Genomic DNA, 27014 nt, shown 5'->3' on the forward strand with positions numbered 1-27014 from the left:
TGGTTTTGGAAGTCCGTTTAAAGTAAAACAAGCTACTCTGCCACAGATCTCCCCTGGGGAGGAGGAAAAAGGCACAACAGATGTTAGTTATTGTACAGATGTTAGTCTGCTTAATATACTCCTGGAAGTATTCAGGAACTATGGCAATGAGTGAAGTACAAAGGCAAAACAGGACACATGGGCTAAACCCCACTTCCTTCTCAGCAGCACCTCAAGGTCATTAGAGATTACAGAGACAGGACAGCAAACCCAACCTTTTATCAAAGAGAGACTGTAATTCACAGGGTAGTTTCTAACCAAAAGCATTTAATGTCATTCAAGGGGGTAAATCAGCACCTGATGGTTTTATGCTTTTGAGTTTGACAATTGTGAGTTTCTGAAAGCCCTTCTGTCATGCCTTGATCTTCCATCCTCTATGCAATAGCTTTATTTTCCCAAACTCGGATATTCTATGTGAAACCAAGTCAGTTGCTTTACTGGTAAGAAGCCAGGGGATTTCAAGAGTCATGCTCCACCCACCACACATTCATGGGGTTGTTTTGAGTGCTCATCCTGTCTGAATTATTTCCTGAGGACAGGAAGATACAGGATAGTCTGAGGATATCCTCCTGTGTGAACAGCAGTGTGGGCACTAGCCTCTTTGGGATTTCACTGATGTGTTTCTATTCCTGGTTTTACTCCTGACAGGCTGTGGAGCTCCAGCCCAGTTAGCTGGTCCTATTAGTTTTGTTTCCTCTTATAATCTTTGCTTCCTCCATTTAAGTTCGAAGTTCGTGAGGGCAGGGACTGCCTTGTCATCTTCGCACAGCATTGTATTCAAGTGAGACCCAAATTTTGTTACAAGCACTACTATATTTAATTAAATATTCAAGCTCATAAAAACCATTGCAGCAGTAGAGTACCACTAAAAAAATACAAACTCACACACTGTTTATGGCATAGCAGGGGAGACACAGGACCAGAAATGAAAGCTAAAAACCAATTTTTTAAAAAATTCTCCCTCCCTGACGCTGTTCTTGTTGCTCTGTTTCCTCCTATTGCATATATACGTGCATCACAGACTGCCACAACTGAGGCTTCATCTCACCGACAGCTGGTAAGATTCTGTTTGTCCCTGCTCATTTAGTGCAGAAGGAAAGAAAGAAAAGAAAATCAAGGTTAGCTTTATCTTTTCCATTTTAAATGCAAGGAATGAGGTGTTTCCTTGCTTTCTAGGCTGATACTAGTGCAAGGGACAGCAGAGACTGAGGATTAGCACCACTCTGTTGAAATGCATGATCATTTGATGCTCTGTGGAAGAGCAGGAAGATCTGAACTGCACCTTCTTGCATCAGGCTGTGTAACCCACTAACTTCAAAGTCCTACACATAAATAATGTAAGAAAATTGGAAGAGATGGACTCGTATCATTGTAATCTTCCACAGTCCCCATAATTCTGATGTTTTGTTCACCAGATTTAATTTTATTTCTTTAATCTGTCACATTTAACAAAACATACAGACATAACAATATGCATGTTTTTTGCCTACTAATTAATTCCAACTTCTGTTCTACTCATGATGGTCTCGAGCAACTGTTACCAGTTTTTCCTTGGTTAGAATTGGCTTTCAGCCAAACATGCTCACCAAAACAAATGCAGGCTTAAGAACCTTGTAGTGGAAGGATCTCTTCCATTACAACTGTGACCTTGTGAACACAGCCTTTGACTAGAATCATGCTTTCTGTATTTTACTGAAGCTTCTTTTCCGCAGAAACCATGTCACCTGCTCTTGGGAGGCTGCAACTGTTTAAGGAAGTCTGCTTTTAGCACTCATTTATCACTTCAGTGATTAAAAAGCACTGACAAGGAAAGCCTCAGACAGGAACTCTACACCAGCCTTGAGTCACACAGTTTGGATACAACGCTTGAAAAGATCAAGAACATTTAAATGACTACAGGATATGCTGTAGGAAAGCATCAGGCTACTCAGGTCAATCCTTGTTAGAAACAAACAGTTCCCAAACAGTATATGATGAAATGTTATTTTTATGTTGGAAACTTCAGCAGTTAACAAGAACACAAACAAATTAGTTTCAACTTCCACATACCATTAGTCATTTTGTGCTTCAATCGAAACTCCAGATTCTGTTTACCATGTAAAAATGAAGTCCATAAACACAGTTAGGCTTTAATTACTTAGGTCTAAAATCCTCCAGCAGTCACAGTGAAGATGCAATTTCTTGTTAAAATTCCTCCAGTTGGAAGGACAGTCTGAGAGGTCCCACAGTCCTCCCAACATTTTCTACCCCCAACTTGAGGGTCACAAAGCTCCAGCACAAGGGAGAGAGTGGGTGACCAAGGCAGGAGATGGCAGGAATTGATTCGATCAGTTTTACTGCTGATGCTCCTCAACCATGCTCTCCATTCCCCTGCCACTCCGCTCTTCTCCAAGCAACGGATAGGCTTGTGCTGCTGAGAATCAATCAGCTACGTAAATTTGTAACAAACTACCATGGCAATAAACACACCAAATGTTCACATCATTGATGCTTCCATTCAAGGCATTATTATCCTGGTGTAATTCTTCCACAGGACAAGGGATGGTGCAAGGCATGGGGAACAGCAGGTCAGAGCTATATTTCAAAGTGCATTATTTCGTAAGGCTGAAATAAGCACAAAGAAGGTGTACTAGACCAGCAAAAACAAAGTTACCCTTGGGAAAGGTCTCTCAGACCCTTAACAGGCAAAGGCCTGTAATTTTTTCCATTTGCCTTTCAGATTGAATTACAAATCCATCACATTTGGAGGATTAACTTCAGAGGAGAGGAAAAAAAAAAAATCAGACATGAACCTTCAATATGTCACAGATTAAGTAGTATAAAAACATTACAGTTTCACTGAGATTGTCCTAAAGTTTTTAGTACGACTAATTGTTCAAACAAAAGACTTCAGAAAATAAGTTTGATCTTCTCCGATCAAAATGGTTTTCACTTGAAAGGCTTCCTCAGTCTTTTTTTTTTTTTTTAAACAAAGACATGGGGAAGAAAAGCATTTCAGATTCAAGACAATATTTTGATTTAGTCAAATTAAATATTTAGAACACCTTTACAAAAAGGGTTAGAACTTTCTACTTAGCCAAATATTTTTAAAGGTTCAACTCAAGTTGCAGTTGTTTTACTTCCCAGATTTTCAGAGCTACAAAAAATTTGCTCTGTTCTATTGTTCTCCCGGCCTTAGTTCAACCATTATTATTTGTATTCTATTTTCTACAGCTAATCCCACACAAGACAGAGGATCCAAGGAATAAGAGACATATGTAGTGAAAGCAAACAGGAAAACTGTCCTGTCATCCACCTGGATATTCTTCTGATTAGACGAAGCACAGGCAAAATGGCAAAAGCTCAGTCCAGGGATGGCCCTTTATTTGTATTAAAAGGCACTGAATAACTACATACAGTCCAGTGCTGGGGATTTTATACATGCCACTGTGGATCACTTATTAAACAGCCAATTCGGATGAGAGGGAGGTAGGGAAGAAAAATCTCAGAAAGCAAAGCATCAAAGCAGCCATTAGTCATACAGCCTTTATAGAATAGCAAAAATACCACAGAGCAACTGCCACTTTGGCAAGTTTGCAACAAACGCATCTAAACACTGAAGAGCTGTCTGCTTGCAAGCCTCTGAGACATTGGTAGACTGGATGATAGGGAGAGCAGCAGCATTCAGGGAAACAACATCCACGGCTCCCTGCAAGTGAAAAGTTTTTCAACAGATTGCTCTACAACAGAAACATCCAGGTCTTGTCACAGCCATTACAGAAGTTCTACAGTGGCTGAAAAGCTCTAGTAAACATATGGATAAACAGTGGGTCTTTATACCAGCGCAGTTAGCGCCCAGAATTGAGCTGGACTACAGATGCTTTTCTTCTCATAGCAAAGCAACAGTTTTCTCACCTAAATAGAGGCGCTCAGATTTTTATCCAAAAAGATTTTTCTTTTTCTATTTTCCTTTTTCCACTTAAAAATAGGCAAGAACATTTTGTGATAAACTACTCCATTCAGAACAGACTCTGAACAACTCCACAGACATTGCTAAAAGCCATTTGCCATCATCTTGTAGGACAGGAGCTCCTGCTTAGCAGTTGAGGGAACTCTACATTCCCCCCCGGTAGCGGTGACTTGTAGGACTGCAAACTGTACACTTGTAGGTGGCCAGCGATTTATCACTGTATAGGAAACACTACAGAAAAGCCAGCACTTCCAGAGCAGCATGTGGTTCTGAACAGCTTTTGTGGAAGACTCCTGTTTTTAGGGAGTCACGCAGTATGGCAAAGCAAGCTGCTGCTTTGAGGCATAAATCAAATGTTTTGTTAATGCTAGTTTTGCTTTCACCCACTTCCTCTAGTTCAGTCTGGCCTCAGTCCAAGCCCTGCTGAAGTCAAAGGGTCTGATGCCCATCACTTTCTGTTCCTGTTGTCTTGAAAGGAAGTTCCTGCATGGAAACTACCATCTAAGCCTACCTCTGACTTGTTTTTTCATGTTAAGTCCCTTGGTGGATTCTTTTTAGAAAAGTTTTTTTGTCTCACAATGCAAGAAAACTTACTCCCTTTCAACGCAGAATAAATTAACTAGGAATGAAAGGAGATGCACCAAGTGTGTCCGCATCAGCGGTCAGAGGGAGAAGCTAGCACACAGTATCATAGCTCTCTGCATACTCACATCCCATGCAGGCAGGCCTTTCAGTGAAGCCTCTCCTCTTCAGGAAAGAGACACACTTCTCAGATTTTACTCCACAAAGACCTTTTCCAGATAAATTTTACCGGATCACTCTCACTTTAAGCCTGACACAAGGGTAAACTTGTACGTGAACTTTGTATCTTGGCTGTAGGAGTGAATAATGGAGAAAGCTGTTATGTCAATTTGAAGATAGACTCAACAGCCCAAAACAATCACAAGTTTTGTTCTTTGCTTACTATACACATTTGGAGAACAGCAACCACACCACAGCAAAACTGACAGTATTAATGCCACTTGGCAGTAACACTATAACAGTGCTGAGTATCAGGAAATACTCCATGCACAGTAGGGCTGAACTAAAGCATAGAGACAGCAACTAAAAATTGAAAATAAAGAAAATTATCCCCCTACACCACAGGCAAGGAGTTCAGTATCCACTGACTGTGCTTAGAAGAAATGCCATTCCCATTCTTCTACACATATTTAATTCTCTGAGTTCACATGCCTGGAAAACAAAGAAATGAACCATTTTGCAAGTATATGGAAGATGACCAAGTACAGCCTGGTTTTCCCCATTAAATTTCTTACAAGTTTCACTGCTTTAAATATAAAATCTAAATATTCCAGAATGTGTGACATAAAATTAAGGTTCAGTTTTTGAAGATTTAAAATGAAATAATCAAGTGTGATCTCTAGTCTCTCACCAATTTGGCATAATGTTACAGATTATCTGCACAGTCTGCAACTTCTTATGCTGTTGGCTGGGCTTGATCTCCTCAAAGTCAGATGAAGAATTCAATACAGAACACATTAGCATCAAATTCCATTTTGAACTTAATTTTCCTCCCTATCTTCCCACACAGCCCCCCCCCCTCCCCAAAATCCAAGATACTCAGATCTAAGACTTTGATTCAACTGCTAGAAGCTCATGGGCAATTGGTACAAGTCAAAATAACTTAAATCCTGTTAACTTCATTGATCTCATGCACATCCAGCTTATAAACAGCTTGCTACTTCAGCCATATGCAGTTTTATTTATTGTTGAGTCCTTTGGACTTTCTTTAATCAAGACAGTCTATCAGAAATCCTTCAGTGGCCTATTACAACTTTTAATGATTAAAACTAGTGAGATAAACAATGCTTATTTTCAGAGAGAGTAGTGATCATTGATCCTTTTTGTAGGCTGTAGTATTAACTGCTCACTTGAAGGAAGAGGCTGCAAGTTGTGAGGAAATTAAGTGTTTCCTGCTTAATTTGTGAAGCTGATGTCTGTATTGTGACCCACAGATAAGTAGTGCATAAAAATAAAAATTCACTGACAAGCTTTAGTAAGTACTTCCCTGTTTTCCTGTCCACTGAATAAGAGCTATTGTTTCTGCTTATAGACCTGGTTTATAGCTTTCAGCTCCTCTTTTAAATCACGCTATGAAGTCAGAGTAAGAGCTGCCAAGTACTCCTGTACTACTTGATGAGTAAAACATATATTCCAAGTAATTCACCTCAGAGACAAGCATCAGCATCACTTCTTCTCTAACCACTGACATAACTTTTAATTGGTACCAAGGGGCTCTGTAAAAAGCACTTTGTTTTTTCCTTCACTGGAAGTTAAAAGTGCTATTGTATTATGGTGCCAGACATGAAAAACAAACCCATCTTAACCATTCCTGCCATCTGTTACTATTCCAGGACACCAACCTGAGTCACAATAAGATACTGAAAAAGCTGTTAACCAGAATTAAAAGCAATAATCTCAATCTGTCATAACTTTACAAGCAAGTTTTAGGCCCATGGTTGAAAACTACTCCATTAACATTAAAAGCACTTATACATAAAACTGTTGTATATATGTTTTTAGTGACACACATTTACATGCGACAGTGAAAATTTCAAATACTGAAAAATGCTGAATTGGATTAAAGATACGTTGTTTCGTAATTGTAAAATTCCTTCTTGTGAGTGCAACAGATGCAACATTTGCTTAAGAGCAAAACTATACCCTTAGTTTGGATTAATTTGATAAATTAAGACAGCAACATCATCAAAAAGGCGATCCAACCTCTTTACCACACTTTGCTTTACTCTGTGCATTCATGCAGCGACCTGACTGAAGTCAAGTTGTTTTTTGATGTAGTACTGATTTTCAATTAGAGCAGGAAAATTCTGGGGTTCACCAGCTTTCTCTAAACTAGCCCTTCCTGTAAACAGAAAGAACCATGTCTGGAAAAAAAATATATATATCTTTGCTTCTCCTATACAGTCCTTCTCAAATTCTGCTTTCTGGCTTGAAATTTGCATTCTAATTTTCACACTTTCAATCAAGACTTTCATTTTCTATGCCTCAGAATTTCAGTCTGTAACACAAAATAAGTTATTAAAGACACCTGATCTAGCCAGAAAAGATCAAATTGCTTTACATTTTAAACTTCATTACTTTGAAGCTTCAGCATAGCTTCCTTTTATGTACACACAATATGAAGTGCAGATGTATTTTAGAGCACAAAGACCTGCATATGAATTTACTAAGCTAGGAAATATATAAGTATGAAATCTAGGAATTTATTAAATGCAATCAGAACCCATCTTCTGGAAACAATGACAATTGACATATTAGTTCAAAAGACAATCTGATTAAAAGACCAGGCTCAGTAACTTGCTGAACAAAAGTTAATTTGTACTTGTTACATTGGTTCTTAGACAAATTCCTAGCAGTTCACAAAGCAAGTGATGTGCTTACAAAGTGGGATTGGGGTGAAGGGTCCATCACCACAATAAGTCTCACACAGCCATCAGTTACCAAACTGAGCAAAGAGATACCACATCCACTCTATTTTCTAAGAGAACAGTTTATCACTGAGAAGCCTTCAAATATCAGAAAATTTAAGGCATCATCCTCTCAGCAGTACTGCACTTAAAGCACCACAAGCTCTCAGGCTATGGTTTTTGTAATGCTGGTACATGCATGGAACATGGGAATGTAGAGGTGCAAGACAAGGCTCCCCAATGGTCAGAAAAGCTGCCTGACTCCAGACCCTCCCCACTGTCCTATAAGATTATTTCTACTTCAGCAGAGAGAAGGAGATAGCTCTTGGATGCCTCACCAAGTCCTTCCAACAAATTTGAATTGTGGTCACAGATGCAGCTGCCTACAAAGAAGCCATTCAGTGGTGGTCTTCCTGCAGCTCTACACATCCTCAACATCATTCTCTCTGTAAAGTTTAGTTTTGGATGGATTAATTTAACACAGAAATCACAAGCAACCTTTTAGCAAGCAAGCTACTAAAGCAGAAGTGAGAATAGTCTCACCTACTGAAGTAACGCTAGTACATCAGAAGAGCTGAAAAGGAGACCAACTTCCCCAATATACAGTTTGTTGATGTAAAGATGTAGGTGATGGCAGAGTTTGTCCTTCAGGGGCCATCTACTAATCTAGGTCAGCATGAGGTACCTTTATACTGGGGTAGTTTCATTCATGCATTGGGGGAATAGAGGGCTGAAAGGCATCAAGTACTTTTGACAGGGGTATGGGGGAATCACACTCCCAAGCCAAAATAGTAAGAGTTGTTAAGGTCATACACAGGCCAGTATGCAAAAGCTAAGATCCTAGTCACACTGACACAGGCATTGCTTGACTTATTTCTCAATATTCTAGACTTTAGCCCCATTATCAGGGATGTCTTATACTTAAAATGGTAAACAGGAGGAAGTTCAGCATAAATGAGTGTTGAGCTGAACTCTGAGCCTGTTATTTCTCCATCTTTATGAAAGCAAACTTAAATGTCATAGCTTTCAGTAAAGCCTGACAGCAAACCCTCAAGCAATGCTACAGGTCTATAGGCCTTCATGCCAAGACACTCCATTTAGAGGTTGTAATTCCACATGAAAATTCTCAGCTTCTGAAATTCACTCCTCCAGTGTGCAACATTAATCAATTGTTTGCAGTGCTCTAGAGGTATTTTTAAGCAACAGAATTCATGCAAGAAATCTACTTAGACTTTTCAAAGTTTTCTTTTGTGGAAGTATTAAATATTTAAAGACTCTATTCAAAAAGATTTTTTAATATAAATAGGTATAAGAAATGTTTCCTTTGTGATGGCATAGTATTTTGCCGTGTTATGAAGCAATTTTTATATTGTATGATTTTATATAATAGTTTCAACTGATCTTGAAAGCCATCAAAGGGAGAAACAAGAACCAAAACAGGAACTTTAGCTAAGAAGAAAGAGTCAACAGCACAGAACAGAAGCAGATGATTCATGCTGTAAGCTACTATAACGTAAATAATTAAGCTTCAACAATCCTGAGATGTGGCAGAGTATCACCACCCCTATTTAATATGTTAATCATGGTATTTATGTTCCACTACAGAGTCATAATGTAATTACAAATTCCCAGACAGCAGCCTCAGTGCACATTTCATAAGGCCTGAAGTATTTGCCTGTCCATTCTGCACACTATGCTACTGATAAAAAGCAGTCTTCTGCCCTCACTGTGATTAGACCTCTTATGCTAACCCTGTACCTTGTATCTTTCAAGTGCCACGCAGCAGCGCCCAACTTTTTGATGAATACAAAAAAAAATACATGAATATACACACATGTCCCACCACACTCAACAATACCAGTAAGTCTTTGGACAAGGAAAGCAAGGATTTCAAGGGCTACGAATAGGATCTCTCTTTCCCGCAGCAGCCACTCTCAGCCAAATGATTTTGCTTGAAGCATGAGGGGAAGAGACTGAAGGGAGCAAGATGTGGCATCAACTTTACAACAAGATGTTACTGGGACTCTCCCCTCCCTTCTCTCAGCATCTATCTACCTCCCAAAACCCACAGATCTCGGGTACACAGTAGCTCTGCCTCTTTGCTGACAATGGGAGGGCACATGAACTGTCTCTGCTGATAGCAGAGGAAAATAACCAGGTGATATCATAAGCCAGAGAGGGGATGAGGACAGAGGTGTCACAGCATGGTGATAAAGGGTGGTTCAGACCACGGCACAGAATTAGTATCATTGATACTATGATAGCAATGTGTAACAACCGACATGCCAGAATAATTAGGTGTCACGCTTACAGTTACAACACTACCACAGGTTTGATATCCTGGCCAACACTGACCACACATTGCAGAAGGTATCTGCAGTACGTTACCAAAATAAGCTTCAGGGCTATCAGAGGAGTTAATGGAGGGACCCAAATCTCAAATCACTAAAATTGGAAAATTTGATGTGCCTGCTTTGCTCATTCCGTCCTAAGTTCACCTTCTACAAAGTTGAAACAGTAGATGTTCAATCCAGATATCATCCAAGATGGCTGTGAATTAAACACCTTCTCCTTCCTACCACTCCCTACATAGACCAGGGCATGAAACTCAGATGCAGACTACAAGCTTGATTCTAATCAAACCAAGGGAATACTAGGAAAGTGTCCTCTCCCCTTACTATGCCTCCCAGTGAGAGGAGGCATTACCTCCCCTGCAAAATCAGGTACAGCATGGGTGAAGAGGCAGATGTTCCCCAACACATACAAAGGAACTGTTGACCATTTTGTGAAAACCTATGAACAAATATGGTTCCAATTTTTCTGCAAGGGGACCACACCAGCACTTGTAGCCAACGTTGGGGAGCCCTCTGTTCTGTCCACGTGCTATGGGTTTTGCCAACAAGTTGCAAAGAGAATTGTTGGAGCAGACAGGAAAACAAAGCTCCGGTTAGTAACAGAAGCCTGTTCCATATTTAAAACAAGGAAAAAAAAAAATCACACAACTGCTATTTGCAAATGTGGTACAACGGAGGTCCGTGCCCCCCCTCTGCCAACATGCTGTGCAGTATGCTTTGGAATACAGACTTTGGTGGAGGAGACGGCGTACAGACACAACAGAGCAGACCCCCTGTCACTTCAGGCAGCTGGAATATTCAAGACCTGGAACATTTTACCAAAGGGACTAAACACTGCAGCCTCCAGAAATCCGAAAAAAAAGTAGTACTGCCCACGCTGCGCCTCAGCGAGACGCAGGATAAAAGAAAATGCCCCCCCCCGAACCTCCCTGCCCTCAGACCACCGGTTCCTCAGAGCAGCCCCGCTCGGCCGGGCTAAGCCCAAACCCCTCAGAGAGGGGGCCACCGGCAGCACCGGCCTCCCCGCCCGGATCTCCCCTCACCGCCGGCCCGGCTCCGCTGAGGAGAACCCGGCGGGGAAGGGCAACCGCCCGCCTCTCCGTGAGGGAAGGCGGGAGCTCCTACCTGCTGCCTGAGGTAACGCGTCAGGTAACGGGCGGGAGGCGGCTCGGCGGCGGCCCGGTGGCGGCGGGGAGGGGTGGGCAGGGCGGCGGGACCGCCGAGGGGCAGGAGGAGAAGGAGGAGCCGCAGCATGGCCTAAGAGGACCGGAGGCCGCCCGCCGCCCCGCCGCTTTATAGCGGCCCCGCGGGCTGCCCCGGGCCGGGCCGGGCCGGGCCGGCCCCCGCGGGGAGCGGCGGGCGGCGGGACCCAGCGGAGGAAGGCGGCGCCGCGCGTGCGCCTCTGGGCTAAGGCGGTGCTAGGCGACTCCCCCGCCCCACCCCTCCCTTCTCGAAGTGGGAGGGGTTATCGCACGTGGAGGGGGTGGGCACTAAGTAGCGGGGCTTTCTGACTGGCTGCGGAGGCCAGGATCGCTCGCGCGCGCTTTCGCGGTTGGCTGCGGCGGCTTGGAAGGGGCGTCCTGTGAGGAGACGGCGAGTGGCTGCTTGAAGCACGTGGTCCGCCCTGCGGGTCGCCGGGTGCCCGCGTGAGAACGAGGCTGACGCCCTCGCTTTGTTATTGGGCAAGTGGGGCGGCCCTGCCGCCGGGCTGCGTCACGATTGGGTGAGCGCAGCCTCGTCCCCGCCCCCAGCAACGGCCCGCGGCAACCGCCATCTTCGGTCTTCCGGGTTCTCCTCAGAGCTGGGACGGCTCCGGCCGCGGTTGCGGTTTCCCGGGGCCAGCGCTGAGGCGATGGTGGGCGCGGCCGGGGTAATCGCCTTTCTGCGGGCCGAGGGCAGCCCTTGCCCTTCGCCGTGTCCCTTCAGCGCGGTCCCTGGGGCGGGAGACGACGTATAACGGCGCTGAAATCGGCAGGTCGGTAAGAACGGTAATGCTTCAGGAACTGAAGCGCTTCCTTGGGGGTTGAGCCAAGCTTAAAGCGCCCAGGCCGAGCGACGGGGAGGGGGGGGTGAAGCTAGGCCGCTCCGCCTGGCCTTCAGCGGCGAGCTGGGCCTGGCTGCTGGCTGTCGGCCTCCGGGGGCGTCTCGGGGCCGGAGTGGGCGAGGAGGTTGCTGGTTAAGGGGTGAAAATTGCAGTGTGAGACCTGTTACAACTCTTCTTGTGCGTTTCGGGTTTTGCTTTTTTTTTTTTTTGTTAGGGAGAGTTTAAGACAATGAGCCCGCTGGAGGGCAGCAGGCACTGATGGAAAACTCGGTGAGACTTCAGGGCTGTTGAAGGGCAGCGCTCTTAAAAAAAAAAAAAAAAAAGTAAAGCAGATCTGTTTGTACAGTCCTTTTTTAACTTATGTGCTATATTTCTGCCAAAGGGAAATAGAGGTGTAGAACTTGAGTCTGTTTGCTCTAAAAGGAACTCTTACCAGAAGCAGTGTGAATACGCACATGCTATGCTTTATCTCCCATATTCTAGTGGAATACTTGAAGTATTTGCTGTGTTTTCTGGGGTGTGTGTGGGGGGGTTATTTCATTAAAAACTGCAGACAACAGTATACTTTGTTTATATAGTTCTAAGTTGAAAACCAGTTGGAATGCGAAGCACCTGCTGGTTTCTCCAAGTTCCACTTTCTTGGACAATGACAAAATCAGACTTAATGTTATTATTTCTTTTCTATATATTGGTATGTTTTCCATGTACTTTCTACTGGTATCTTGTACTGTAACTAAAATAAAATAGTTCTGTTTTGGCAGGAATTGAAGGCATGCACCATTTAATATATTAAGTCAAATGAGTCTCTTGTTAATACATGTTCAGAAGACAGATTTTTTTTTCATTTTTGTTGGCCCCCCCAGTAAAGCTTTTACCTTTTCCTGCCTCTGTCTTCCTCACGTTTTCCTCGCCTTTCTGCCAAGGGCAATATTGGGATAGCTGATTGATTGGGGGTTTTTTTCCCTTCTTCTCTGAACTACTCAGAGTAATTAGTTTAGCCACTCACATTTTTCTAGTACTCATGTTACAGAGATTGTTTTTACCAGAACGTTGAGAACGGTGCCCCTGAGGGCAAAGGGATAGCCTGTAAGTTGAACTTTTTTTAGTGGCAAAATACTAACAAAACATCATTGTTGATTAATGAATGGTTTTAGCATGTAAAAGCTGTACTTGAGTCTCCTTTATCTCCTTGGCCTTCTGCCTCCCTGAGGGAGTTCTGGGATGAAGATGTGAATTCAATTCCTATTCTGAGTTTATTCGGCAGCTTACATTGAGAAGAGTTGTATATTTAGCTATTACTGTGATAACAGTGCTTGTGCAAAGAAGGATTCTTAAGGTGTCCTTTAATTCAGCTGTAGAGAAGATTCTGGTCATTTAAGTTGCAACTGAATGATTTGAGGTCCTTTAGAGTATTTTTGTCTACATGTTTCTAGCATCTGCTGAGAAAAATGTTAACTTTCTAAAATAGGGGACATTTCCTAAAAACTGATATTTTGGAAAGTATATTGACAGTAAAGGCAAGATAATTCTGCAGGAAAGTAATACTGAATAAAAATAAATTAGTTCCTCTTTATTTAAACATTCAGTTCATTTATTTGTCATATCCATATGGCCTCTTTCCTGAAATCAATGGTAAATACTGTAGAGCTGTTCCTTTGGCTCAAAGGGCATGAATATAGTTGCTATTGCGAGCCCTTCTGAGATTTTTGGGGCATCTTCTCCTTTCAAAGTCATTGGTATTGAAGGCGTTTGCAGAATTACAAGTGTAGAATCGTTTCATTTTTTAACCCCATGTTGTGACTTCATTCTAAATTAAGGAAAAAAAACAGAAACCAATTTGCTGCAGTGCTGTGCTCAAGGATAGTTCTAATAAAGATTCCCTAAATATTTAGTGGGATTTTGCATGATTGATCTGCAGTAGTATGCAAATATCATGAACACATAGAATCATAGAATCATTTAGGTTGGAAAAGAACCTTAAGGTCATCGAGTCCAACTGTAAAGCTAATGCTGCCAAGTCTACCACTAAACCATGTCCCTAAGCGCCATGTCTACAGTCTTTTAAATACCACCAGGGTTGGTGACTCAACCACTTCCCTGGGCAGCCTGTTGCTTCTTATTACATATCTTCATTATTTTTTTTAAAGGGTTAATTAAGGGTAATAATAGATGTTGCCTCAGTTGGATTACCATTTTCAAACAGAGATCATAGTTTCCTGAAGGCTGCCTTTCAAAATGTTCAAAAAACCCAGCTAAAAGCAGTTAATGTTAACATCTCAAGAAATGAGAACTCTTTGGACTGTTTTGACTTACTTGTTTCAGGTGATACGGTGAGCACATGAATAGCGTGAGAGGACTCTTGGCTGCCTCTGTAATTTCCGTCCAGAACTCCTGCTTCATCTATCCTGCCTGTCAAAACTGCTTTTCTAGGCTGATACTGGATTCTAGGAGGTATGTCCTGTTTTGGGGATTGTTAATTGTAACAGTCAGAGGCCTTGGGAATCTCTGTTAGCTGAACACAAGTTGAAACAAATTGGTGAAAATCCAGCCATTGTAGAAATAAGTGCTAATTTCAGATATTTATGTTACTTACCACTATTTAGATCTCTTTGTATTTCAGTAGGGGCTTGGAGGTTGTTACGGATCAAGAGTTCTATTGCGTTCAGTGCCATGCAGTATCGAAGAACAGTTTAGGAGAATAAATTGTGTGTTAATAGCTTCCAAGTGCATCCCCTGCAGTCTAGTTCTTCAGTGCTTTTCCTAAGTTGGAAAGCATTGGTTGAAAGCCCTGCAAATCAAGGCCTAATTTTTTTTCATTTCTTCTCATTTTATGTGTGCAATGCATCAGGTAGTCCTGTATGACTCTTCCACTTACTGTGTGTCCAGAAAGGTATGGGATTTCCTTTTTAATCCCACTGCTATGTGAAATCTGTGACACACAGAAGAACAGTACATCAGTGAATGTCAGCACATTGCTGACCTTACAAAGCAAGAATATCTGTTGTTTATTTCTGTTGAAGCAAATGATAACAGTGCTATTTCCTGATGATTTTTTAAATCTGGGTATTATATTAAAGCTGCAGGAAGAAAAATCCAAAACCAGAACAAAACGCAAAAAATGGGTGTGCAAATAATTCAGAATTACTCCCCAGCGGGTAAAAGCCCACTGTCTTTCTCCAACTTCACAACAGGCTAGCATTTAATAAATCAGTAAAAGAAGCCAGAGGGATTCTGTCATGATACAGACACCTTGCTGAGTCTGTGGTGAGATTAATGCCTCAAGGAGTAAAGAATAAGAAAGAATCTTATAGTTTGTAATGGAATATTTGATACATTATAGTAGTAATACTTAGGGCTGCAGATAAGTTCTTACCTCAGCAGTGATTAACAGTTCATGTGTTCAATCTTTTTTTATCCTTTTACTGTCTTGTCAGGTTTAACTGTGTAAAATGTGGCTGCACAGGTGAAGCTAAAGATGCAAGCTACAGATATAGATTGTCCCTAAAGATTGCTGACACTAATGATTTATTTGACATTACCGTGTTTGGAAGTTGCTTAGATCCGTTCTTTGGGGTCACCGCAGAAAATCTGCAGAGGTAAGGAATGGATTGTTTCTAACTATACAGCTGCTGCTTTTTCTTCAGCTTAAAAAAATTGAGATGAGCTTGGATGGTGGGGAGACGAGTGGGAAGAAGCTGCTAAAGTGCTCCCTTCCAGCATTTCCTTGGTACCCATCACCTTGAGAAAAGTTTGGTGTCTTCCTGAAATCTGGAAATTTTGAGATGGATTACTTCTATGTAGTAGAAGAGATCCTCCACTCATCTACTGAAGGCAGCTACAGCTACCTGCTAAGTGAGCGTCACAGTTTGGTTGGTTGGGCTTCTTCCTTGTGTCCTTCCTCCTTTATTTGAGATGATTGAATTTCCTTTGTCTAATATCACATTACTAAGTAAGTTGGCTTTTCCAGAGATTTAGACATAATTTTTCCTCAAGATTTTAGAAGAAGAATCTCAAGGTAAAGATAGAGCCCTTGGGTTTTGTTTTCTTTAACAGTTTGGATTAAAAAAAAAAAAAAAGTGTGCACCTTATGACTTTTCTTCAATGTGACGAGATTTTCCTTTAGAAAGGAGGGTTTTCTAAGAAAGCCTGTTAGTCCTCAGAGCCTGACCACCCACATTATAAGCTGCAGACTTTCTGACATGGGAAACTGCCAGGATGGGCTATTCAGATACATTCACTGATTCTTTCTCTATTCTGTTATTTTCCAATGCCTTGTGTTATCACTGGGTCAAAGATGAACACTTTTTAAATCCCATATTAGCATCATTAATAACATACTCCTGGCAGGCATTCTACACTAGACTGCTGTACTGCTGTCAGCTGTGAAAAAACAGAGTTATTTGCATGTCTTAATATGGATATTGCTGTCGCTGTAAAGATGCGGGCAGAAAGGCTGTTTAAGCAATAGCAGCATATTGAGAGCATTATACAGTGTTGATACAAAAATCACAGCCACACAGGGAAGACCTGAAAGTCGTGTGTATATTAAACCTATTCAGAGTGGTTGTTTTGTTTCCTCCTTTTTCACTAAGAAATTAAGTGAACTAAACAATCAAATTTATAGGTTTGTGGTTTCCTGTTTTCATTCTGTGTTTAGTTTAAGCTATCACAGTATCTTCTCTTTAATATGTGTCCTACCTATGCTACAGCTAAAATGCTATATAAGCCTTCCTCTGTTGGTCCAATACTTCTGTATGTTTTTACTCAAGGTGTATGCAAGACTTCAATCAGCTGTCAGGAGAAACAAACACAGATGCACCTCCAGGAGTGTTAGTTCAAGCAGTGGAAACCTGTTTCATTGGAAAAAGATTTATATTTGGAGTGAAGGTAACTTTTAATCCACATTACTCTCTTACAATGAGTTTTTTCATTAGCTTGTAGCCAGTCAGAGGCATAGACTGAGTTACCAAAGCATCATGTACAACATCTTTTGGGAATTTGAGAAAATTTAGGGCTAGGACATGGGAAGAATTCTGCTCCTCTTCCCCTGACTCCTGTGTTATTTTAAATGAATCGCATCCAAAAGCCATCTTGAATGGCAGTAGTCAGCTTGACAGCCTGTCAGGGCTGCTTCTCAGAGAGCCTGAGCAGTGCCAGCTCCTGTGCATATCAGTAACAGCTTGGAGTCTGTGAAAAACCATGTACAGTTCAAGCAAGAAACAGACTGTCTTTTCAAGCACTGTCCTACCTTTCCCATGCTGCATAGTCTCCTGGTGTCTGACATGTAAGGAGAAACGCATCCCCTTGCAACATTTTAATACTTCTGGATTTAAGAGCATGTTTAAAAATGTTGATAAAAGTACAGCTGTTCAACATATGCATCTGTGGCTCTTTTATGTGTTTAACAGACTTTGAAATATTAGTTCTTAGTAATATTTCCATAGAAGCAGTCTTCTAAGTTCTCTTCAAGTGGTGCTTGTGTGAGTCGTTATGAAGTCTGTGAGCTAAATCCTACCTGGCAGGAGGTTTTCCTCTCCCACAGGTACCATGAGGTTTGTATCTGAGCTGAGAATTTCCTAATGCATAGCATCTTAAGTCATGGAAGTTCGAGGATTTAATGGATTAACTTTATTTAACTGGAACCCATTCACCAAATGCACACAGCATGGGAAACAAACAGGAGGGGCTGGAAGCTATTGTGCAGCAGGAAAACTATGACATAGTTGCCATCACGGAAACATGATGGGGTGGCTTGCACAACTGAAGTGCTGCAAGGGATGGCTGTAAACTCTTCAGAAGGATAGGCAAGGAATGAGAGGTGATGGGGTACCCCTGTATGCTAGGGAGTGTTTTGATTGTCTAGAGCTTAATGATGGTGATGATAGGGTTGAGTGTTTATGCGTAAGAATTGGGGGGAAAGCCAACAAGGCAGATATCATGGTGGGAGTCTGTTATACACCACCCAACTAGGATGAAGAGGCAGATGAAATATTCTATGAGCAGCTGGGAGAAGTCTCGCAATCGCTAGCCCTTGTTCTTGTGGGGGACTTCAACTTACCAGATGGCCGCTGGAAATACAATACAGCAGAGAGGAAACAGGCCAGGAGGTTCCTGGAGTGTGTGGAAGCTAACTTCCTGACACAGCTGGTGAGTGAGCCAACTAGGAAAGGTGTCCAGCTGGACCTGTTTTTTGCAAACAAAGGACTTGTGGGTGATGTGATAGTTGGTGGCTGTCTTGGGCATAGCGATCACAAAATAAGAGTTTTCAATTCTTTGAGAAGTAAGGAGGGGCTCAGCAGAACTGCTACCTTGATCTTCTGGAGGGCAGACTTTGGCCTGTTCAGGAGCCTGGTTAACAGAGTCCCTTGGGAGGCAGTCGTGAAGGGCAAAGGAGTCCAGGAAGGCTGGACATCCTTCAAGAAGGAAATCCTAAAGGTGCATGAGCAGGCTGTCCCCATGTGCCAAAAGACAAGCTGGCGGGGAAGAAGCCTGGCCTGGCTGAACAGCTTTGGCTGGAACTAAGGAAAAAAAGGAGAGTTTATGAATTTCGGAAGAAGGGGCAGGCAACTCGGGAGGACTACAGGGATGTTGTGAGGTTATGCTGGGAGAAAATTAGAAGGGCCAAGGCCCAGCTAGAACTTAATCTGGTTACTGCCATAAAAGACAATAAAAAAATGTTCCTATTAGCAAGAAAAGGAGGGCTAAGGAGAATCTCCATCCTTTATTGGATGCGGGGGAAACATAGTGACAAAGGATGAGGAAAAAGCTGAGGTACTTAGTGCCTTCTTTGCCTTAGTCTTTAATAGTAAGGCCAGTTGTTCTCAGAATACCCAGCTCACTGAGCTTGAAGACAGGGGTGAGGAGCAGGATGAAGCCCCCATAATCCAAGGGGAAATGGTTAGCAACCTGCTACACCACTTAGACACAGAAAAGTCTATAGGGCCAGATGGGATGCACACAAGGGTACTCGGGGAGCTGGTGGAAGTGCTCCCCAAACCACTTTCGATCAATTATCAGCGGTCCTGGCTAACCAGGGAGGTGCCAGTTGACTGGGAGTCAGCAAATGTGATGCCCATCTACAAGAAGGGCCGGGGCAACTGCAGGCCTGTCAGTCTGACCTTGGTGCTGGGGAAGGTTATGGAGCAGATCATCTTGAGTGCCATCACGCAGCATGTACAGGACAACCAGGGGATCAGGCCCAGTCAGCATGGGTTTCTGAAAGGCAGGTCCTGCTTGACCAACCTGATCTCCTTCTATGACAAGGTGGCCCACTTAGTGGACGAGGGAAAGGCTGTGAATGTTGTCTACCTAGACTTTAGTAAAGCCTTTGACACCATTTCCCACAGCATTCCCCTGGAGAAACTGGCTGCTCATGGCTTGGACAGGTATACTCTTCACTGGGTAAAAAACTGGCTGGATGGCCGGGCCCAAAAAGTGGTGGTGAATGGAGTTAAATCCAGTTGGTGGCCAGTCACAAGTGGTGTTCCCCAGGGCTCAGTATTGGGGCCAGTTCTGTTTAATATCTTTATCAATGATCCGGATGAGGGGATCAAGTGTACCCTCTGTAAGTTTGCAGATGACACCAAGTTGGGCGGGAGTGTTGATCTGCTGGAGGGCAGGAAGGGCCTACAGAGGGATGTGGACAGGCTGGATCGATGGGCCGAGGGCAGTTGTATGAGGTTCAACAAGGCTCAGTGCTGGGTCCTGCCCTTGGGTCACAGCAACCCCATGCAGCGCTAACAGGCTTGGGGAAGAGTGGCTGGAAAGCTGCCCGGTGGAAAAGGACCTGGGGGTGTTGGTTGACAGCCGGCTGAAGATGAGCCAGCAGTGTGCCCAGGTGGCCAAGAAGGCCAGTAGCATCCTGGCTTGTATCAGGAATCGTGTGGCCAGCAGGACTGGGGAAGTGATCGTTCCCCTGTACTCGGCACTGGTGAGGCCGCACCTCGAGTTCTGTGTTCAGTTTTGGGCCCCTCGCTACAAGAAAGACATGGAGGGGCTGGAGCGTGTCCAGAGAAGGGCAACGAAGCTGGTGAAGGGTCCGGAGCACAAGTCCTATGAGGAGTGGCTGAGGGAACTGGGGTTGTTTAGCCTGGAGAAAAGGAGGCTGAGGGGAGACCTGATCGCTCTCTACAACTACCTGAAAGGAGGTTGTAGTGAGGTGGGTGCTGGTCTCTTCTGTCAGGTGGCTGGAGATAGGATGAGACGAAATGGCCTCAAGTTGCGGCAGGGGAAGTTTAGATTGGCTATTAGGAAAAATTTCTTCCCCAAAAGGGTTGTCACACATTGGAACAGGCTGCCCAGGGAAGTGGTTAAATCACCATCCCTGGAGGTATTTAAAAGATGTGTAGGCGTGGTGCTTAGGGACATGGTCTAGTGGTAGACTTGGCAATGCTAGGTTAACAGTTGGAATTTAAGACCTTAATTTCTAAAGGTCTTTTCCAACCTAAGTGATTCTATGGTTCTATGACCACGTCTCTATGTCTGGTGCCTTTACAAATATAAGTAATTCTACATATCAACAGCATTGTTGCTGCTCATGCACACACAAGGACTGAAGACACATTTGAAGACCATTTGTTTAGCCTTTGGCTGTAAACATTTCCATATAGTTGTGTTCAGCTATGCATACAGTTGCACTCTGCCAGATAAAACTCAGAATCAACATAACATACTTTTTTAAGACTTACCTAGAAGGATATTGTCCTTAGCTAACAGCCTTCAGCCTCAACCTTTGCATAGACTCAGGAGTTAGGAGGGTTGTTGAATTTGAGACAGCTATATTTGCTTTTTGGCCTCTCTGGCATTGCCAGACCTTGAGGGGGAGGAGGAAAAGGGTTTTTCCACTTTCAAAACATTGGATAATTCCCTCTGCTTTTAATGTCATTTTTTACCTGAAATTTCTGTGTAGAGAGAAGCAGGTTCTATAAAGGATTGCAGCTGAGGCTCCTTTGAAACACTGCTCTCCAAATAAATCTGAGAAGATAAAGGTTGTAGCTTATTTCCCTTTCACAGAGGTAGCGCATAGAAAATATCATGCTGGCTTTGATAGCTGAGCTGCCAAGTCAGGTATCTGGTACCAGAGGGCTTTCCTTCAAGTACTGCCCAGTGCCTCCTAGATAAAAGAAAAGTGTTGGCCGTAGGCAGTCAGCCATTTGCACAGAACTGCACTGGAGGAAGCCCGGAAGCACCCCGTGCCCTAAAGGGAGGAAGAAATTTTCTGTGAAGTGCTTTCTTAGAATTCTTGGTTGTTTTTCCAGCTCCAAAACTCTGCATAATTGCAACAAGCAAAGAACCTCTCACTGTGATGCCCTTTATAGCCCTTGCCAGTGCTTATTTCCCAGGGCGTACTGCTTTGTGTGACAGACTGTTTTGTATTCTCTTCCCTGCAGATCCTGACAAAAAGTAAGACCTAAATTTAAGCCTGACTTAAAAGACTTGAATTATTTTTTTTTTCTATCACAAAATAAAGCATTGTACTAAGTTTTGAATTTGTTTGGTTTTTTTGGTTTTTTTCCCCCCAGGGTTGTGCAAGTGAAGATGGAGGGCGTTCTGCTGTCAGCAGCATCTTGCAAAACTGTTCCAGAATTAATAGAAGTACAAAAAAGCTTACAGCTTCCCAGATCTTCCTGCCAAACGCTGCTGTTACTGGCTTTACTGTTATCAGCTACTTTGATCAGCTCCTGCAGTTGGCAAAATTCAGGAGCTGTAATAACAGCTCATACTTACCTGATGCATCTTCAGCTCCAATAGATGAACCTGTCAGTGACCTCAGCAGCTTGTCTAGCCTGAGCAGAAACTCCTATTTTGTTCAGTCTAGTGGCAGAGAAACTTTTTTAGGGTCCTGGCAGCAGTCCTTCAGCCTGACTTCATCTGTTGCTTGGGTAACAACGGAAGACTTTCCCACTCTGGAAGTGGGAAAGCTGGTGAGTGAACAGCATGAACAAGAGGGGAAGCCTGTCTCTGCAGAATTGTGCAGTGTAAGCCTCAACAATCAAACTTTTTGGGATTCACAGTTTTGTAGCTCTTCTGTGAAGGAAGGAAATAAGGAGGAGGATAATGAATTGAGTTCACAGCCTTGTCAGACTGACAGTATCTCTGCAACTGATAAATTAGAGAGAGAATTAGAGAGAGTATGCTCTTCAAAGACAGAGTGTTTACATGGAAACAGTTCCAAGTTGTTACAACATCCCTTGGAATTTGGGGTAAAAAGCATCTACCCAAAGACTAATAGTAGAAATTATTCTTACCCAGAAAAATCCCACAACTCCTTTTTTTACGAGAGAGATGCCTTGGCATCTAATCACATAAATGTAGCTGGAGCATCTCAGACGGACTTTATGCTTTGGGATGAGTTCCCATTCTCAGAAAGCCTAAATGAATTTTTAGCCAGAATAGAAGGTGGCAAGAGTGTTGTAACATCACCCAGCCTTGATGCAGGCAAACAGACCCTTCTTGAAAGTAGCAACTTGGGTGTAAATCTTAACAAATCGTATCCCAGGCAAACCTTACTAGCAGATGATTTGCCTGAAGCAAGCATCTTGGGGAGGTACTTGCCACCATCAGAGAATGGTAGTTGGGAGAACATACTGTTTGCTTGTCTTCAGTCGAATGCAAATCCTCCGAGTGATGAGGTGTCACAATGTGAGTCTTCCTCTAGTGTTTTACCTTCAGCTGACAAGGAATGTGGAGCGTCTTGCTTTATACCTAATCCTCTACCTTTTCTGTCACAGTCCTTGCCAGTTACATTAGAGCCTTCTGTGTCTGAGAGCAGATATGTGCAGCCCAAAGAAGCAAATATGGACATTTCAAAGTCATCTTGGTCTTTTATTAGTCTGCAGTGTACTGCTGAACGTGGAGAAACCTCCTGCTTAAAAAGGAGCAAGGCAGCTACCTGTGTGTGTTCTGCACATGATAGCTGTTTAGCAGGTTGCGAAAATAAAGAAAATTCTTCTTCTACACCAAGCCAAAGAACAGATCTTACATTCACAGGTGCATGGGACTCTGATCCAACAACTCCCAGCAATACAAGAAGGCTGTATAAGAGAGAATTAAAACCATTGACAGAACTGTCAGAAAATACCTTCAAAAGTGTTAACAGGAGAGAGATGCTGTGGAACAGTGTCTTCCCTGAAGGCAGCTACAATGCTTCTGCAGATCTCTTTGATGCAAGTACAAGAGAGGTAGCAAAACCTGTAGAATTCCTAAATAAATCATGTAATTCTTTAATACAGGAAGATACTTTGACAGAAAAGGTCACGGCTCCTGAATTGGTGCTTTATCGTGGAGATGATGTTCTCTGTAACAGTTCAAAACCGAGCTCATCCCTACACAGGTCCCCTCCTGCTTTTAGTAAGCACAGTACACCAGTAACTTACTCCTTTTGTCCTTCAGAATGCAATTCAGTTGGCGCTCAAGACTTTGTTCCTTATTTACAGTCGACCCCTGTGGCAAAACCTTTCCAGAAACTGTGGCCTGTTGGGGAAAGCTCTTCTGGCACTATCTTCACCCCTCAAAATCCCACTAAAATCCATTCCAAATGCAAGCGATCTAGGTCTTCCTTTCAAAACACTCTGTTGCAGCAGCTTACTGGCAGGTTAGTGAAACGTGAAAGGCTGAGTAATGGAGAAGACAAAGAAAGTCATAGCTCTGTTTCACAGCAGTTCCTTAACAGCCAGCCACCTGCCAACTTTGAGGATTGGATCCCTCCATCTGCAAACAAAAGGTTGAAATCAACTGGATCTTTAAACTTAGAAACAGTTAGCTGGGCTGCTGACCTGCAATCGACCTGTGGGCATGCTGGCAGGAACCCTATTTCTGAAAGCAAAGAGACCAGTGAAAATGACGTGTGCTTCCAAAATGAGAGATTAAACCCTGGGGATACAGCCAGGATTCTAACAACTCCTGTATTTGCAGGTGTCACGAAGGCCTTGTTTTTAAACGATACAGTCCTGGAAACTTGTTCTCCTTCAGAAGGCAAGAGTCTCCTCTCAAGTGCAAATTATTCAGGGGATATGTTAGAAGGGGCAGCTGGCTGGTCTCCTGAGTTGTTTTTCCAAGCACGGACCCCTTTTTCCAATAAGCCAAAATACTAAAAACAGATGTTCCTACTCTGTATTCTTTTTAATTATCTTTTAAGACTTTTGGGAAGGAGCCAGTAGAAGAAAATAGCTATTTAACAATTACATTGTTTATACACCTCTTGGCATATGTCTTCCTAAGATGAGTTACGTTTATTTGCAGATCTTTGTACCACAGAGACGGGGGGAAACAGGATTTGCAGTTACTATATTTTATTGTAAATTAAGTCTAGAATGTGCAATAAAAACTTTTGTAAATGTGTGATTATTTAATAGATCTCACTTTATCAAGTACAGGTAGGTGAAGTTTTTTAGTGTACAGTGGTGTCTTTTCACCATAAGAGCAGCCCTGCAGTCCATGTCCACTCCACATTCTTAGCTGATGACTCTCTGTGGAGAAGGGCCAAGTTTTATCAGAGAATTTCAAATACCATGTGGGAGCCTTCTATTTGAGCCTGCTTGGGATCTTATGAGAGAGTTGAGTTGGGTGGAGAGGGCCATCCTGAAAGGCTAGTAGCAGCTCCCAGTTTTCCTGCAGGCTTTTTCAAGTTAAAGACTGCTAGTGGCAGATTCCTGGCAATGTCTTTCCTCTTCCGTGCTTTGGGCTTTTCTATATCCCCCACCCAGAACAGCTGCATTTAAGATCATTGAAGAGAGAAATCTTGGAGCTGCTGCTGCAAGTTTGTAGGTCAGGTCCTGCAGAAGGATGTGGGAACCTGATGCCACAGGATCTCGTCAACCTGAAAATGCTGACTTGTAGAACCAGAAGCAGGCCTGTATCTGCTGTGTTTTTGGGGTTTTTTTTGAGGCATAGAATGAATATGCACCATTTACATTGTGACTGGTGACAAGGAGAGTTTACTTGGTTCATTCTCTGCTACAAGATAGACATTACTATGTTTTTTATGTGTGAGGCCTCACTTAATTTCTAATCCACCTACTTAAGCCCTAGACTCAGTGTTTGTTCAGAAGAGTTTTGTGTCTCTGTATGCAAGGAACAAATTGTATCAATACTGATAACTAAAGCACTTTCAGGTTATAAAGACACCACCTCTGCCTTAGGAAGTCTGAGAGGAAGAAGTTGCTGAAGTTAGTTAAAGAGTATTGTGGGAATGTATCATTTTGTGCTCGTCTTTTTGTTCCTGTGTATTTTATGTACTATCTGTTGTTGGTCACTGTTGGCATCAGGGCTAGAAGGGCTTCTTGTGTGACTCTGAAAGGCTTCCCTAACCCTACATTCACTTGGTCTCACAGGGGCATGCACACAAACCAGCGTGGTAAGGCAGGACCTGCTTGAGACAGCCAATGGAAACCATGTTTGGGATGGATGAAAAAAACCAGACCTTTGGGATTTGAGCTGGAATCTTTGTGTGCCTTCATGTCTCCTCTACAACATAATTAGGTACCTGCTCATTATTTTCAGGACACTCAGGGAAGTACGAGGGCATTTATTTTCACCACCTTGTCCCCTACCTGCTGTTTTTAGGATGGCTCACCCTTACAGAACATACAGGTAGACCTTTTCAGTTTCTCTGTCTCCACTGTAAGTTCTGCGCCTTCTAATCAAATGCATTTCTCACTGAAGGATGGAAGTGACGAGAGTATTTTAAATCAAACAAGCTGCTTCTGCAGCTGAGCAGAGTGTTAATGAGATACAGCCTCTCCTACCAAGGGTACAAGTGTGCTGAGTCTGCAGGCATTCCTGCAGGCTGACCAAAGGAAACGGTTCCTCATGGCTACACAGCAAGTCTGCACAGGTAAATTCACTTTACAGAGAAGTTTCTCCATATTGGTCAGTGTTGTTTGGGTGGTTTTTCCCCTACTTACTGAACAGTTGAGGAAATGGAGGCACATGTTCAAAGAGTTGCCCAACATTAAGAGGGTGTGGAGCCTAGCTCTGGATATCACTGGAAGACCTTAACCAGCAAACCACCCTTTCTCCTTGCTGTCCTACCCAGCAAGATACTCAAGCACAACCCGAAAGTTCTTGCCAGTCTTTAAGGATGCTGCAGTAGGTAGGTGGCGGTGGCAAGAGGCTTGGGGTTTCCTCTTACAGGTCCAAGCCTAGATCCCTGCAGTCCCTGGATCCTAGACATAAGCAGAAGAAAAAGGACCATCCAGTCGTAGCAAAAAAAAAAAAGGGGGGGGGGGCAAAAATAAAGCAGAATTAAACATAATAATTTGATGACCAAAGTAACTTCAAGCATCATACCTGTGAGTGGAGCCACTTGTTAAGTGCTGTGCCAGTGACACCCGCCTAAACCACCGCTGCAGAACATGGCGATGCTGTGCTGTAAGGGGTACACAGCTCCCTATGCGGGGCTTCTTGGCACAGCCAAAGGGCCATGGCAGTAATAGAAGCAGCCATATAGCCTTTATAAGCTGCTGATCATTTCCCCAGCTGAGGTTTAGCCCTGTGCTTGACAGCAAATCTGAGCACCAGAACTGCTTCAGTCGGGATAGTGCAGGGCTCTAGGGTGAGCCCAGGTGAACAAGCCTGGGCTTCTGCCTGCCATCACCAATGCTATGCCTGTTCAAAAAATTGTATTTATTGCAAATAAAATCCTACTTGATGAATCTATGTTAGGGGCAAGTGGAAAATGAGTAAGAAATGTAGCCTGCCTGGAAATGGTAAATCTGCGTCGATAGCTTATGTAGAAGAAATAAAGGGAAAAAACCAGCATTATTCATACCCAAATCACTGAGCACAGGGGAGGCAGTATTGAAAGGGTTTTAAGACATCAGTGCTCAAACAAATAAAACTTGAAACTAGATGTTTCTGCTACAGCCTCCCACATAATACAAGACTGCAGTATCATGGCTCTTTAAGCACTCCCTTGTGACGAACTGGACAAACACGTACTTTATCACAGGGTTAGACCTGATCCAAGTGATACACCAGAGACTTGATGCAGCTAGCTATGAAACACTGCCAGACCTTCTACATCATATACCTGACAGCATCTTGACATGAAATGTTTTGTCCAGCATGAGTGATTTTATTCAGTGGAGAATTCATCCACATACTACAGTAAGCGATAGCTTTCGTGCAAGCTGATGTGA

General features: G+C 43.0%; 2 protein-coding genes across 6 annotated transcripts in view; one reads left to right on the forward strand and one right to left on the reverse strand.

Annotated features, from left to right (window-relative positions):
- PRCP (prolylcarboxypeptidase) overlaps positions 1-11104 on the reverse strand; it is a 30988-nt gene extending 19884 nt beyond the window's left edge. The window contains exon 1 of one of the 2 annotated variants that reach the window (XM_049823470.1): positions 10956-11104. In XM_049823470.1, the coding sequence (XP_049679427.1) occupies positions 10956-11084 (129 nt within the window). In that variant the 5' untranslated portion in view covers positions 11085-11104. Of the gene's footprint in view, positions 1-2088; positions 2330-10955 lie in introns of those variants that run through there. The other variant, XM_049823471.1, reaches the window with a different exon arrangement.
- A 484-nt stretch (positions 11105-11588) lies between these two features.
- On the forward strand, positions 11589-26102 carry DDIAS (DNA damage induced apoptosis suppressor). Of its 4 annotated transcripts, XR_007508861.1 has the most exons (6): positions 11589-11805; positions 14197-14325; positions 15309-15470; positions 16644-16761; positions 21396-25353; positions 25537-26102. XR_007508861.1 is itself a non-coding variant. In XM_049823448.1 (5 exons), the coding sequence occupies exons 2-5, from the start codon at positions 14213-14215 to the stop codon at positions 23964-23966; spliced, it is 2964 nt and encodes a 987-aa protein (XP_049679405.1). In that variant the 5' UTR covers positions 11589-11809; positions 14197-14212; the 3' UTR covers positions 23967-26102. The 4 variants fall into 4 exon arrangements, 3 of the variants coding, with proteins under 3 accessions (XP_049679405.1, XP_049679404.1, XP_049679406.1); XM_049823448.1 differs by having other exon boundaries at positions 11589-11809; positions 21396-26102; XM_049823447.1 differs by having other exon boundaries at positions 21396-26102.
- The last annotated feature ends 912 nt before the right edge of the window (positions 26103-27014 follow it).

Source organism: Accipiter gentilis, chromosome 19 (assembly GCF_929443795.1).
Source record: "Accipiter gentilis chromosome 19, bAccGen1.1, whole genome shotgun sequence".
Taxonomy (NCBI): Eukaryota; Metazoa; Chordata; class Aves; order Accipitriformes; family Accipitridae; genus Astur; species Astur gentilis.